General features: G+C 48.1%; 1 protein-coding gene across 10 annotated transcripts in view; it reads left to right on the top strand.

The window, feature by feature from the left end:
• Positions 1–14,440, top strand: part of LOC122570054 — a 71,764-nt gene that overhangs the window by 15,116 nt on the left and 42,208 nt on the right. For 6 of the 10 annotated variants that reach the window (XM_043731892.1, XM_043731886.1, XM_043731893.1 and 3 more), the window contains one exon: positions 3,737–5,146. In XM_043731892.1, the coding sequence (XP_043587827.1) occupies positions 4,088–5,146 (1,059 nt within the window). In that variant the 5' untranslated portion in view covers positions 3,737–4,087. Of the gene's footprint in view, positions 1–647; positions 3,612–3,736; positions 5,147–14,440 lie in introns of those variants that run through there. The other 4 variants (XM_043731890.1, XM_043731889.1, XM_043731887.1 and 1 more) reach the window with 4 other exon arrangements.

Genomic DNA, 14,440 nt, shown 5'->3' on the forward strand with positions numbered 1-14,440 from the left:
ATCTTGGAAATCGATTTTTCCACCTGACTTTTCCGTTTAACCTTGCTTCGGCTACGTCTTTGTCGATTCGGATAGATCGACGGTAAAAAAATGGTTTTGGATTTGTCAGAAATTAAAATTGGCCTGCGTAACTCGACTTGCGTAATATCGCGTAAAAGATTCAAAAATAAACGACGGTTCGCGTAATCCGTATTCCAAAATAGCTACCGAAATTATTAGAAGCTCGACTTTCGATAGTTTACCGCTGGCCGATGATTACTTTCTCATAACTTATCAAGGACAAATTGATAAAAAGTAGACTTTGATATCCAACGCATAAATAGCGTATGACCTAAGTGTGCTAACGCGTACTAACGTGTGATATACTTCGCCTATGTCATTTGGTCTGCGATTAACAGATTTAGAAAAGGGGTTTACGTAAATCCTTAAATTAGAAGATCTATAAAAAAAAAAGAAAGATAGGTTTTGTCGGAACCTTTTTTTATAAATTCCACAAACTCCTATGATAACCAATTTGCACTCTCTCTCTCTTTTCCTTTCTCTCTCCCCTCTCTTCCTTCGTTTCTGTTGAATTCTGTTATCTGAAGGAGCGTGGATACATCGCGGCGAGTTCATTACACGATTCAGGCTATCGCGGCGTATGGTCTGCGATCGACCTTATTGAATTAGCGTTCGCCGATGGGTTTGCTTGGCGATTATCTGACGCGGCCTATCTCTATATACCTGTCGTTCGTTACGGTTGTCGCGCCGGTTTGCGATAATTACGAAAACAAAATCTGGTTCAATTATACGAGCAGTCTGCGCCAATAACTTCTTTCGCTTGGCGAATCTTTAACCCTGATCTAGAGACGTTCTTCCCTCCCTCGCGATTACCAGGAAGTTGAGACTAACTTTCGCTTGTTCATCGCTTTTGTGACGTAAAAATTCGATTTAAATGGCACGTAAATTTGCATTAAGAATGATAACGGTATCGCATGCGAATTAGGAGACGTTTTATATGCTGTACGTCGTGAAAGCAAGAATATTCAAAGTTTAATTAAAAATTAGAAAACCTTGCTCTGTCTCTTAGAAACGCCATTAAGAAGGCTATTGCTACATGCAGGGTAGAATATTTAACTGGAAACGTGTTCGATGATTCCATTGCCCGATCGAAGAGGGTCTCGTCTCGATCATAACAGGCTGACGCAGGGGTTAGTTTGATCTGAGATAGGGCTGGAATCATGGGGCGTAACGGCGAAGGGTGAGCGCGACGAGGGGATGTTGAAAGTTCGCTTCTCCATTTTCGTGAACGCTTTTCCGTCGGCTTCCTTCCTTTTCCTCGTTCGATTTCGTCGTAGTCGATAATTAACCAACACGTTGCGTTCTTTCGAATCGATGCCTTTCAATATGTACGATATTTCAACTTCTTCGATCAGTCGACTAGATTTTCTCAATGTGCAGGCGAGCTAAAAAATCGTCGGTGATGATTTTCAAAAAAATTCGGCACGTATATCGCTAGTATCAATAGTCAATGACAAGACGTCAGCGTGGCGAGGCGATCGCGATACTCAAAGGAAATCGGTGGCTGGTTAAATAACCGGTTTCCTAATTCGCTGCGCCGCCGTCCGAGTCGCGCTCGTGTCTAATTGCATACCATTTATGTCGCGCCGCCGTTCTAACACCTGTCTTACGAAAATCCATTAGTGGCGCGCATGCACGAGTCCGAATAGTCGGCTGACGTGCGAATTCGTAGCTTCGTGGTCGTAGCCGAATGACAGCCGCCGCCGGCTTACCATACAATCCCTGCCCCCTTCTTGCGCTTCCATCACCATTTTCGCGTCTTGGGATCCTCTCGAGGACGAACGTCGTTTTTCGCGTGTCGGAAACGTCGCGGCTCGTTACACCGCCACGATGAAGCGTTGGTTTCTATATCGATTTCGTCGAGCGTCGAGAGTCGTTTAAAAAACGTCGACACGTTCCTGCGTTGTTTTTTTTCGATTGTTTCCTTTTATTTTAGTTTTGGTTGGATATCTTGAAACGTATGTGTGAAACGGATCGCGATCGTGCAGTCGTTTCTTTGTTTTTCCGACCAGTGCGTGATATGTGCTCAGCAAAGACACAGTTTTTTTAATTATCTCAAGGTATCTCTTATCGTGTGGCGAAAATATCGGTAGAACAGATCAGAATTTTATGTAAAAATTATCGTTCAGGAAAACTGAATATTTAAAAACCGGTGTGTTTCGATAACTATCGCGTGGGGATTAATTATTGAAGCAATATTTGCATACGTGTGAAACATATTTTCCTTGTCCTTTTATCAAGAATACAACGTTTTAACCGCGCCGTCTTTATTTCAGCAAACAGCCAAAGGATTAACGATTCTAAATTTTCGAAATTTTGTTCCATACACGTTTCTTGGTCTACGGTACGTTCCAAAAAGTCGCGAGAAGGAGGAACCGTATAATAGCGAAAGAAATTTTTACTGTTGCTAGGAAACGCTGTTTTAAAGGCCGCATTACCCGCTACAATGATAGACGGAAACGTAGCCCGCGGTCATAAAGCTTTTCTTCACACATCATCGAGGCTAATCCTAAGAGACACCAGTCCTTTGACAGTCTTCTCGAACGAGATAAGGATTCTGACGTGGTGACAAGCTCTCGAAGCGGCCTAAGTTCATTAAAACGACGTTTTTCCTTGCAAAATGAATACCACGTTTGTTAATTAAGAATTTCGAGTCCGCGAGGTCGGTACAGTAAGGTGAAATCGATTAGACGCTAAAGCATATGCGTTGAGGCGACAATGTAGAAACACGAAAAACGATAAGAAGCTTCGGTTTAATTCAGGGCCGTGCGATGTTAACTTAACTGCTTTGTCCTTTCTGAGATATCTAAATACATTTCATGTATCGCGACCATACATTCTACAACTTTGAAAGCTGTTTCTGAAAATACGTGAGTTGTTATTTTTCACACGATGCGTATATTTTAAATGGACGCTTTAAATATTAATTCGCAAATGACACCGCACTTTATCCAATAACGTTGAATTATTTTGATACAATCAGCAGACGGCAGATATTCCTTTAATTTTTAGTCTAGAAAAGGCTGCAAGGTCGATTTAATATTAATACAATTTGTTAGTATTAATGCAACTCTGTTTTAATATTAATCTTTTTGCCACGTCCACCCGTTTGTCGCCGTTGTACGAAACAATTGTGTCGCGAGTCCACGCTTTGCCGTAAAAGGGTAGCAGGAGCAAATGGAAGAAAATAATTGGACGAAAAAATGTCAGTCAACTTCAACGAAAATTGTCAACTAATGACTGAAAACGTAGACTACTGTAGTCGAGTTTAATGGACGAATAAGCGGATCGAGACGATTTCGTTTTCCAAAGTTACGATCGGTTCGAGAAAAGCTAGCCGGAATCTCGTAATCATCCACGTGGTCGCTGAAATCTACGCCGATACCGATCATTCCGATCGCGGTCGTCAGCCTGTGGTCGAAAAGCTAATTTTAGGCGAAAAAAGTTTTTCTCTCGAGAGAAAGAGAAAGGCATCGCCGGCAACGTGAACAGGCGAAACCAATTTCTGTAGGTGAATTTCAGCAGCGCGTATTACCGTGGCCGCCACGCCGGTAGGTTTCCACCTACTTGGTCGGCAGTCCATTAGCGGGCCGGCCTCGTTAAAACGTTTCCGCCGCTTAATCGTGCATAGCTAATTCCACTTGTCACACGTGCCGCTATTCTTTTTCTTTTGCAGGCAAGATTCCTAGACGAGGACAAACGGGTCGATTTTCCCGCGGGCAACATCCCGGAAGCGACGACAACGACTGGACCGTCGCCAGTGGACATCGTGAACGTCGATATACAACAGCCAGCACACGACCACCCCCTGTCGCTCGCTCGGCCTCGTGTATCGTCTCTCTGTGTACGTGGCTGCTGTCTGTGTCTCCGTCCGTCTGTCGGCGCGTGTACCCGCGTACGAACGATAATGCTGGCGGCTGACGGTTTCGGTGATCGACGACGACGCGGCCGGTGAACTAGTGACAGTGTGAAATCGATCGTGAGCAGGGAAACCGGCTAGCGGTCGCACTAAATATACGCAGGAATAATGGCCAGCGCGACAATGGGACTCCGTCGCAGAGTGCCGGTGAACAATTCGCCGACCCCGTCGGGCCAATCCTCGTCCACTGGCTCGTCCAGCAAGCGTTCAAGATCCGAGAACAACAACAGCCCGTCCCATGGTAATCTCAACTCTATGTCACGGGACGAGCCACCGACCAAGAAGTCACGTGGCACATCGACCAACGCGACCAAGGGCTCGTCGTCCTCGTCACCGGAAACCAGTCCCTCGTCCAAGAGCCGAGGCGGTTCCGTGTCGAGGTCCAACGCCCAAACCAAGACATCCTCGGCATCCGTGTCCACGTCAGACGCGGTGTCCAACAACAGCGTGTTGTCCAATAGCTGGCAGACCTCGTCGAACATGTCCGACGTGTCGACGTACGCATCGGTAGCCGGATTGAGTATGGCCGCGAGTCCAACCGCTGGCCTGTGCGCCGGTGGTCTCAGCATGCCCACTCCGATCCCGTACATGTCCTCGTCGATGGCGACGTTCGTCGGAAATGCCACCAACCTAGGCAAGAGCTCGTCCGTGTCGTACCTGGACATTTCCAACATGACCGGTGGCTCTTTGAGCACGTCCGCCGGCTTGAACGGCGGCTACGTCGGCAACGGGAACGCTGGCAACGCGATGGACTCGAAGAACGGCGTACCCATGCCGTTCCCTGGAATGCCGGCTGGCGTGAACGGCGCTGGTTACGGGATGCAAAAGGGTCAACCGGAGAACGCCGGTCTACCCAAGAAATTCCAAAACGACGGAATGTTCAACGCGTATCAACCGTGGGTGATCAAAACGTACGGAGATTTGGCGAAAACTAAGACCATCACGATCAAAAAGTACGCTCGTATATTGCGAACACTGAGAGGTGAGGAAGTGAACAGTGCGGAGAACAGCAAGTTCCGGTTCTGGGTGAAGAGCAAGGGCTTCCACATCGGCCAGCCGGAAGGATACGACGCGAAACCGGCGGACAGGATTATCGGCCGTCACGCGGTGACGAGTCCCGGATTGGATCCTCCGCTATACGTGCCTACACAGCTGCCGCACAACAAGGTGAGTCTGTCTCTTCTATGGATTATCGTGTTCCTCGTGGATCTCGCCGCGCTTCCGGCTATAGGCTGCAGCTCTGTGGCCAGTTGTACGAATCGTTCCGGGGAATCGCGTGCGCTCAACGAAGTTTCGACGTTTCAGGATAATCGTTTATTTGTTCTAACGGATAGAATGTAACAGGACGCGAAGATAACGGTCCGCTTCGGTTTGAGCGGTTCCGCAGACGCTCCGATAACGTAGAGAAAGCATAGTTGTTTGTTCGAAGACGTCGAGACGTTAAATTTTTCTGAAGTCAGATAAAACTGGAATCGATCTGGAAGCAAGAAAACACCTGGAAAACCAAGCGAAACGAGTTACTCCAAAATCACAAGTCGTACGGTCGGTACCCAAGGGTTTTCGAAGCGAGCCACGCTAAAAATACTTCGTATTGAGTTCGCACATTTGTCCGACGCCGGACTGAATATACTCTGACCACGTATAAACACACTTCAGTTTGCTTCGGTTCGGTTTCACTTATAGTCATCGTTTTTAAACTTCGCTTCGTGAACCTTAGGCAAACGCGTTACGATCGCATCTCGCTCCTTTCCTCGCCGGCTGTCAACTTTGATCGATTTCTAAAGCTATAGTTGCGAACATTTCGCGCCACTCAACTTAACGCATCGCGTTGCGTCACGTTTTCTCTAATTCGTCGTCGCTTAGATCGTTCGTTGTTGCGTTTCTCGGACTCGCGCGTACCAGGCAAATTAAAAATGTAATCAACGAGAAATAGATGCTGGTAGAAGATCAACGGCAAAAAGCTGGAGCGCGTTTCTAACCAGGCAGATAGTACGTATCACTATGCACGAAAACTCGCCATAAAACCAGCATCCCCGGAAGCTGTCGCGCTCAAACGCCTCCGAGCGAGTGCGCGCGCGAGCGTAGACCGCAGACGATTTCTCGGTGGATTCGCGCGGCGGTCCAGTGGGGTTACGGGTCGAGAGAATTTATCTAGCGGCCAAGTGGAAAAACCGCGAGAAATCTCGGGCACGGTTGCCAGGAAAATGGATCGCGAGCACGCTCTTATACAACGCGAACGGGGCAAGGGTGAGCGAAAGAAAGAACAGAGCGGCGAGGGAGAAAGGGGAGAGAAGGTGGCCGGATAAGGTGGCTGCCTAATTACGTCTAATTACACGGACGTGCATAGGCAGCCGCGGTGGCTGCCGGCGCGGCGTATTCGCCGTTCGACCGGGCAAAGAATCAACGGCGTTCCGATCTATGTGGTTCCTTGGATGCCGAATCGATTTTTAATCGTTCGAGTGCACACGGCTCGTCACAGAAGAAATCTGATCGAGAAATATCAAGCGATAGGATCGTGTGTTTTCCTGTTTATAGAAGCGTCTTGGCAAAAATGCACGTAGTTTTCAACGCTGGAACTGTCGCACGGCTAAAAATATATAGAGCGTCTGCAAAAAATATTGGCATACTTTGATAAAAAAATGCTTCATTGGAAAACAAAGGAACGTGGCGATACATTTTGTAGCCGCAAGAGCTTTTGTGCTCTCGAAAAAAGAAATATCCCGAATTACTGGGAGAAGCGCACAACCGATATTTTCCCAGCGCTGGTCGAGCATTCTTCGAAGATCAAAAATTCCGCGAGTTCCATTTTCCTTCGGTTTTTGTCGCATTTTTGTCGACTGGCCGGTGGCCCAGATCTCTCTTTTGCGGCTCGATCCAGCTCGCGGCAGTTCCCAACGTAACGCGCGCCACGGCCTTCGATCTCGGCCGCGTAATGGCCTGTCCATTTCTCACGGCGGGATCTGGCGCGGCGGCTCTCTTCTTCGCCGGCTGCCGTCTCGCAAGTGGAACGCGCGCCACGGTGCATCTCGAACTCTTGATACGCGCTCGCCGCGAAAAATTTCAGTCACGGGCTGCCGTGATAAATAACCGATAATAAGTTGTCTGGCGGAATGGCGAGGGGAACGCGTATGGTAATCCCAGGTCCGCGGAACGGATCGATCTTCCGGCAAGATGATCGCGCGCGCGGCCCAACGACCGCCGCGCCGTCGTTATCATCCCACCACGATTGCAATCGATTCCTCGGGCTTTCTTCCACTCACCGAGACCGTTTCTTGTTATCGAGACTCGTCTCGATCGCTCTCTTGCGAATAGTTCCGTGTCGTCTTTCGTCCATGTATATACGTGCACATTTTCTCCGGAGACTTTGGTTTTCCGGTTTTTTCGGGGACGAGTTTCTTTTCCAAGATTCTTGGCGCCACACGTAGGCGAGAACCGCGATGACGCGTAACGTTACGTATTAGCGTCGTACGCTGTTTTTCGCGAAATGGTGTTTTGCGATAGTTAGCGTAAAAGTTCGAGGTATTTTTTGAAGTTACGTAGAATAGTATTTGCTTGATATCCATGAGCGATGTTTTCCAATCTCAAAGGCGCAATCCCTATGACGTGAAAAAAGAAATGCTCGAGTTGGAGTTTCGACGCCATTCGATTACGAAGCAGCGAACGACGGGCATCGTTATACCATTCGACTAGCATTATCTAACGAAAGAAAGCGAACAGACATCGGCAGACGCAACCGACATCTTGGTAGCGTCGATCGGAGTTAGAAAAATTTAGTCGACGTACGTAACTCGACTGTCGAGAACGTGCAGAAAAACTCGGGAAGGTATTTAAAGTAAAACAAAGTAACAGGTTCACGGCGTTAAAGCGGACTTTAAATCGCTCGAATCGAGGTAATTTGACTAGTGCGAGACTCGATGGAACTAAAAAAAAAAAAAAAGAAAAAAACAAAAGCGAAACACTATCCGATAACGTTATCAAACGCAGTCATCGAACCAATTAACTAGTTCGAATGAACTCGTCTTACCCGCTAGAAGCGTTAGCCAACGCGAAATGAACTCGATGAACCGGTTAAAAGGATCTAGTAGTATATCTCGGAACCCAAAAGTTTCACCCGCCATACGACATCGACTCATGGTCGCCGCGAGCGGCGAGAGGCAAACGAGCGAACGAACGCGCGTTTTCCCGAGGCTTTGGGTCTCGAGGCGCGCGCGGGCGCGTTTTCAGGCGACGATGGAGCAAGAACGAGCGAGCAAAAGAGAGAGAGAGAGAGAGAGAGAGAGAGAGAGAGAGAGAGAGAGGTAGGGAGAGAGCGAGAACACGACGGCAGAAAGGCAGAGCGCGGCTCGGAGCTATCATTAACGACGCCGCGACGCTTCGCAGCCCAGGAAGCTCTCTCGGATTTACGCCTCTGACGTTCGTGGCGGCGTAAGCGTGGGATTCCAGGCGCGGAAGTAACGAGAGGGAGAGAGAAAGAGAGAGAGGAGCGAGAAGAAGAGCGAGGCAACGGAGGCGGTAGCGACAGTGGCAGAGAGAAAGAGAGAGAGAGAGAGAGAGAGAGAGAGAGAGAGAGAGAGATTGGCCCCGCTTCCCACGGAAGGAAGAGAAGCAGAGCAGGCGCATAAAGTTGCCCGGTTCCCTCGTTCATCCGATCCGGATTCAGTTCCGCGTGCTAGTCGCGTCGGAGATCGATCAGTGGAGAGGCGTCTCTCTTCCATTCGATTCGCGATGCTCTAGCTCTTCGAATCTTCCCCAACGACCAAGATCTTAGTACGCTCGAGGCCGACGATCGTGACACGTATGTATATGCGTTCTGTCTGGCCAAACAAACGCCACGTGTGAATCTGAAATTGATATCAGTCGGCATTCGGACCACTTTTTACGCTAGAAATATAAAAACGTTAGGGATAAACGGGAAATTTCCGAATCTACGGAAACATTGTCTGGTTTATCATTTCTTCTTTTAATTTTTTCGTTTCGTTTGGCAGAATTATCATCTATGTAGAATAAATGCTCGGATATTTCCTTTTTCGTAATTAACGCGTTCGTTACGGATGGAATTTCTACTGTGCTTAGATTGTTACGAATATTTTCAAGATACTTATATATTCGTAATTGCAAAGAAACTCGATGAGATACGGGTTTTTCTAAAAACGAAAGAAAATTGCCAGTCGATAGAGTCGTCCTAACGATCTCTCCTCTGGCACGGCGCACCTCTCTTTCTCGTTCCTTTTTCTAGACGATTTCTAGTCGCCAATCCTTTTACATTTCCCTCTTGTTCGTTTTCTATATTTCGATTCTCTCCTTTTCTTTCCTTCTCTCTTATTTTCGTCTCGTTTTCCTTTATTTTTCCTCTAGTTGCGCACGATGTGTGCTCACGGCGCGTAACGACGCCGTTCGAACGCGCCACCCGTAAAATATTTCTTCGTCGCGATAGTCATTTTTCACGGTTGACCGTCGTCGAGGGCCGCGAGATAACAGCGGCTCACCTCTCCGGTATCTGTTCTCTCCCGGCTACGGCGCGCGCTCCTCGTTCTCTCTCTCGTTGGGTGGCAGAAGAGTAGGTCTGGCCGGCTAGTCATTAGTCACTTTCCGAAGCAGAGGCACAGACAGGCTGCGCCGGTATCCGTTCGCCGCCTTTCTTTCTCTTTCGCTCGCTCGCGCCTCGCCTCTGTCGCCTCTCTTCGTTTCTCTGTCCGCACCGCTGCCTTCGCAGGACGGCGAGCTCTCTTCTGCGTTTCTCTTTCCCTCAGCGACGCCGTACCGTGCCGTTCCTTCTCTCAGTCGCGCGCTTTGCCGCGTCTCTATACCGGCCACCCTAAGCGATGGTTTCGAGACGCACCAAGATCCACGGCAACCAGTCGAATTCGTGCAACTTCTCAGACGTCACGCGGGATTTTAGCGATCCTATGTGATCCTATGCGACGCGATGATTCTATGATTTTAGTGACGATTTTTTGGATGATAATTTCACAAATAGCAGCCCACGTCTCGACGTATCTATTCTCGAAAGTAAACAGATTCTTCGGATATGATACTTCGCTACTGGATATTGTACTTTCATATTGTGACTTAAATTTTGAATAGGACAATTAAGTCGAGGTACGTTTGCTTATTTCGCATTTGCTGATGCCAGCGTGCGATATATTCAAGTTTTTATCGTAGTTGGCTACCATATTGGAGAAAAGTCCTGACGATGTTCCAAAAGAAAACGCAACTTACGTATGAAATTTCGAATGTAGCAATTCGGATACCAATGGTCCATAAACATAAGTATAAATATCGAATTACAGGCGAACGAAACAGTAAAATTTTTATAACGTTGATGTAAAGAGAGAGAAAATAAAAATCTGAGATACTTGTACGTGTCGAGCGATAGTCAGGAAGTCGATGAAATAGCGTTTTGGAACGCTTACAACAAAAGTATTTAAAACACAAAAAGAAGAACAAAGCGAAGCACGAAGAATGCTATTCGTTCGATTATCGCAATTTTCCTAACCCGACAGACACTAGATCCCACCGCCAAAAATCCCTGAAACCAACGGCAACACCAGCCTCGCTGCAAAAAGTTGCTGAGCGAAAAAAGGGAAAACAAGAAAAAGCCAACATTTCACCCAGCAGCGCTATCAACAAACCCGGATCACCAATTAATCCTTTCCACCCCAACTGCTGCAGCAGCGTCGCGGCAATTTCCCCGCGGAGATATCATCGTGGCGTATTCGCGCTGGAAATTGTTCGAGAGCTCGTGTCTCGAGCGCCCATCGCTAACCACCCAGCCACCCACCCATCCAAGCCATCCACCCTGCCCGCCTCGTTCGTTCGTTCGTTCGTTCGTTCGTTCGTTCGTTCGTTCGTCCGTTCGTCGTCCCCTCGAGCCGGCGGCGGCGGCGGCGGCGTCGGCTGCGACTCGAAGCAGTAAGTCTCCCTTCTCGGTTCCGCCGCCTGTGGCTTCGGTCCGTTCTCCGGTCCCCGCGTCACCCTCGCCGCCCCTATATCGGTCGCTCCCTCGAGTCACGGAGAAATTCTGCCGACGCTCTCTTGCCTCCTCTCCCGGTGCTAAGCCTCTCGCGCGCGTCTATCTTGATTGAGAGCGAGGAACGACGCTGGCGGAGCGCGCGGCGGCGGCACAGCCTGTGCCCTGTGCCAGAGAACGACGATGAAGCGGCGGCTGTGGAGAGCCGCGGAGAAGTGGAGTACGGGGAAAGGGAAGCTGCGAGAGTAGGGTGAGTGGAAGCGCACAGCAGGAGGGGAAAGGTGGCAGACGCGATGGAGAAGAGGAGCGCGGGGCGAGCGGTCGGAGAACGTTCTCTCCGAGACCCGTGATCCGGAGCGAGAGAGCGTTTATCGTGCCTTCCGTGAACACGACCGACACCGAGGGACGTGGCGGGAGGGGCGGGTTGTCATTGATCGTCCCGACTGTGGTTCACGAGCCGCTAAAGGTCCCGTACAAGTACGGGCCCGTGAGCGTGCGGCGGCAGCGGCCGTCTCTCTCGTCCGCGTGTGGGCGTGCGTGTACGTGACGACCGCGCTCGACGCGGCTCTGCGTAGCCTGCTGCCGCGTGTATACACATACTACACGGTACACGCTACACACGTGTGCCAACGACGACGGGGCTCTCTGTCCGCCGTTCTGGTGAGCACGCACGCACGCACGCACGCACGCATGCGTTTCACCGACTACACGGAACGGCGCGCCGTCGAAAAGGCACGCTCGGTTGCGCGCCGGAACGATCGCGGCCGAAAAAACGCGACGACTGGCCCCGAGCTACGGAGAAGGACGCGCGTTCCCCTGCTTGCCTCTTCGTGTCCGTTTTTTCCCTGGAAATTGCCGGAATGGTTACCCGCGCGGGGTGAAACGGCCAGGATCGTTGCGAAAGAGACGATGTGGGCTTTTTTGACGACCGCTTTTTTTTGCGTTGTTTTTTCGAATCGTCCTTTTTTCTATTGCTTTTGAAAGTACAAACAGGAATGTAGGTTTTGAGAGAGCGATAGATAAAAGGGTTGAGGGATGTGGGTTTAGAACTATTGGGGTGGATTCGATCGGCACAAGGCCTCGGGGAATCGTGTTTCCCAAAAGTTCAGCTAGAACAGACGGATATGAAAGCTGAAAAAAATTGAAATTTAAATTTAGAAGAGTTCTAGCGAGCGAGTTTTAGCGCGTAAGACGATACTTCGAAGGAATATTCCCCCTCGATGGGAAATGTTTTATTTAGCGTCCGATATCCCAGCGATATTTAAATACTTCCAATGAGAAATTAATACTCTCGACGAATCAGAAGTTATTGACGTTGGAAATATTCGAAGCTGGAAACTTGAATCGAAGGGTGACGTTTAACGGGGTTAATTTGGTCGAAAGGGCGGCGTTGGAAAGCGATTACTCTCGCGTGTGCTGGGCTTGCACGCTTTTCGTCGCCGCGGCCTTCTCTCATTGTATGTACGCGTACGTGTGTGCGCGCGAGTGTGTATGTCGCTCGGAAAAGATTGCGGCCGGCTGGCTGGTGCTTCAATAGAAAGCGGTCGATCCGACACCGCAATCGCGGCATCTGTTACCGTGACGATCGACCGACGATTTTCGCTTCTCCTTTTTTATCCGGCGAGCTAGCTAATCGTCGGGACGTCGTTTGCTTTCCCGATGGAACGGTACGACGCTGTTTGCACAGTGGAAAACTTGCGCGCCTCGTTCTTTTTTTTCTTCGAAGCTCTTTGTCCAGACGAACAGGGAAAAATGACTTAATGATTCTCGTTCCTGCGAAAGCTTTGGTCATCCTTGCGAATATTCCTTTCTTTCTAATTGGATTTTTAGTTTCTATCTATAAATGATTTATCCGGCATTCTTATACGTCGGGGACGAACCTGTACGTAATTTTAAAGCGACGTCACAAAGAAATATACTGCAATGCCGTTATCAGTGGTTTTGGAATTTGAATCTTTTTAAGGTCGTACGTATTTAGTAGAAAAATCGTAGGCTTTACGTTATTTAGGAGAAAGGGAAATAGATGATTTCCTTTAATATTCTTCGGTTTTATCAGAACCATAACTCCCAACTTGCGCAAGATATACATATATCGGGAAGTATTGATCTCAATTTTTAATCTATCCAAGTCCAACGATTAATTTCACGTATTTTATTTTCATTTCTCCGATATCTCCGAAGCGCTGTGAAAGAAAAAGTTCTGTTTTTACACCTAGAAGGTATAAAATGTAAAAATAACTAGAAATTCGATATACGTTTTCCACGTTAAAAATTTTGAAAAATATTTGCGAAACAATCATAAATATTTTATTGCTCTTTTCATAATGTTCCGAAAATCTGTAGCGCGTTCAATTATTTACCTTATATTTATCAAAATTTTCGTTTCGATATGAAGCTTATGCCGTGTAAAGTTTAACGGGGGGGGGGGGGGGACCAGGAAATATGATTCAAAAAATTGAACGTAGAACACATTGGTTTATATCGATCGGTATAACGATGAAACATTCGGCATAACTTTTCTCGACGATTGAGATCTACCGATTTACGATTCAGAATGACCAAAATTCCTTAAAAATACGTTTTTAAACTGCCGTTCTCTCGTACGTGCGCCTCTGCTCATAGCTAAAGATCAAGTACGAAGCAACTAAAACCTCGAAAAAGGAAATAATCGTAGAAACTTATTGCGATTTTGAGGGTAGAAACGCGCAGTTCCAATATTCCAGGTATTTTTAGAACGTTTTCAAAGGGTTTCCGCAGCATGTTCCATCGACGCAAGAAGAGAACCAACGTCCTTGCTTCGCGTAGAGAAAAAGGGGAAACGGAGCAGAGCGGCTAACTGAACCGATAATTCCCCGCTACGATTTCAGAGGTTTGGCTCGGTTAACCGTAACCGTGGTTCTCCGAGGCCGCGCACCTCGACCCTCAGTCAATAAAACAGTTGACCTCCTCGAGGAGAGCAGAAAATAATGCGCCGCGGCTAGAAACCGCCGCCGTCGGTTGACTGATGCACTTGGATTTTTTGGCAAGCAACCTGCACTCCGCTTCTCTTTCCTCTCCCTCCTCTAATAGTTTTTTGGTCACTGCGCGAAAATCGTTCGACCGATTCAGCCCTTTTATTCTTTGCCCCGTGCGTATGGATAGCCGACAGGGTTGGACGGTGGATTTTGTTTAAAAAATGATATCCAACGCTACTGGTAGCAGCAAAAAGAAAGAGACAGAGAAAGAGGGAGAGAAATTGATGTTCGTCCGATTCAGATTACGAAGAAAACGACACGAGAGAGGTTAAACGAAGGAATAATTACAGACGCGAACTTAGAAAAGCGAAAGCTGAATCTCGTGAGCAAAGGTATGAAAGCGAGATGAGCATACATTTTTTGTAAAAATGTTCTCTTTTCTAGAAAACTGTCTAAAAATGGGAATGATTCGCAGTGATTGGAAATCGCTAACGAAAGCGTAATGACACCTATTTAGGATGTAAATTTACAGCCGAA

This window comes from Bombus pyrosoma, linkage group LG8, assembly GCF_014825855.1.
Source record: "Bombus pyrosoma isolate SC7728 linkage group LG8, ASM1482585v1, whole genome shotgun sequence".
Taxonomy (NCBI): Eukaryota; Metazoa; Arthropoda; class Insecta; order Hymenoptera; family Apidae; genus Bombus; species Bombus pyrosoma.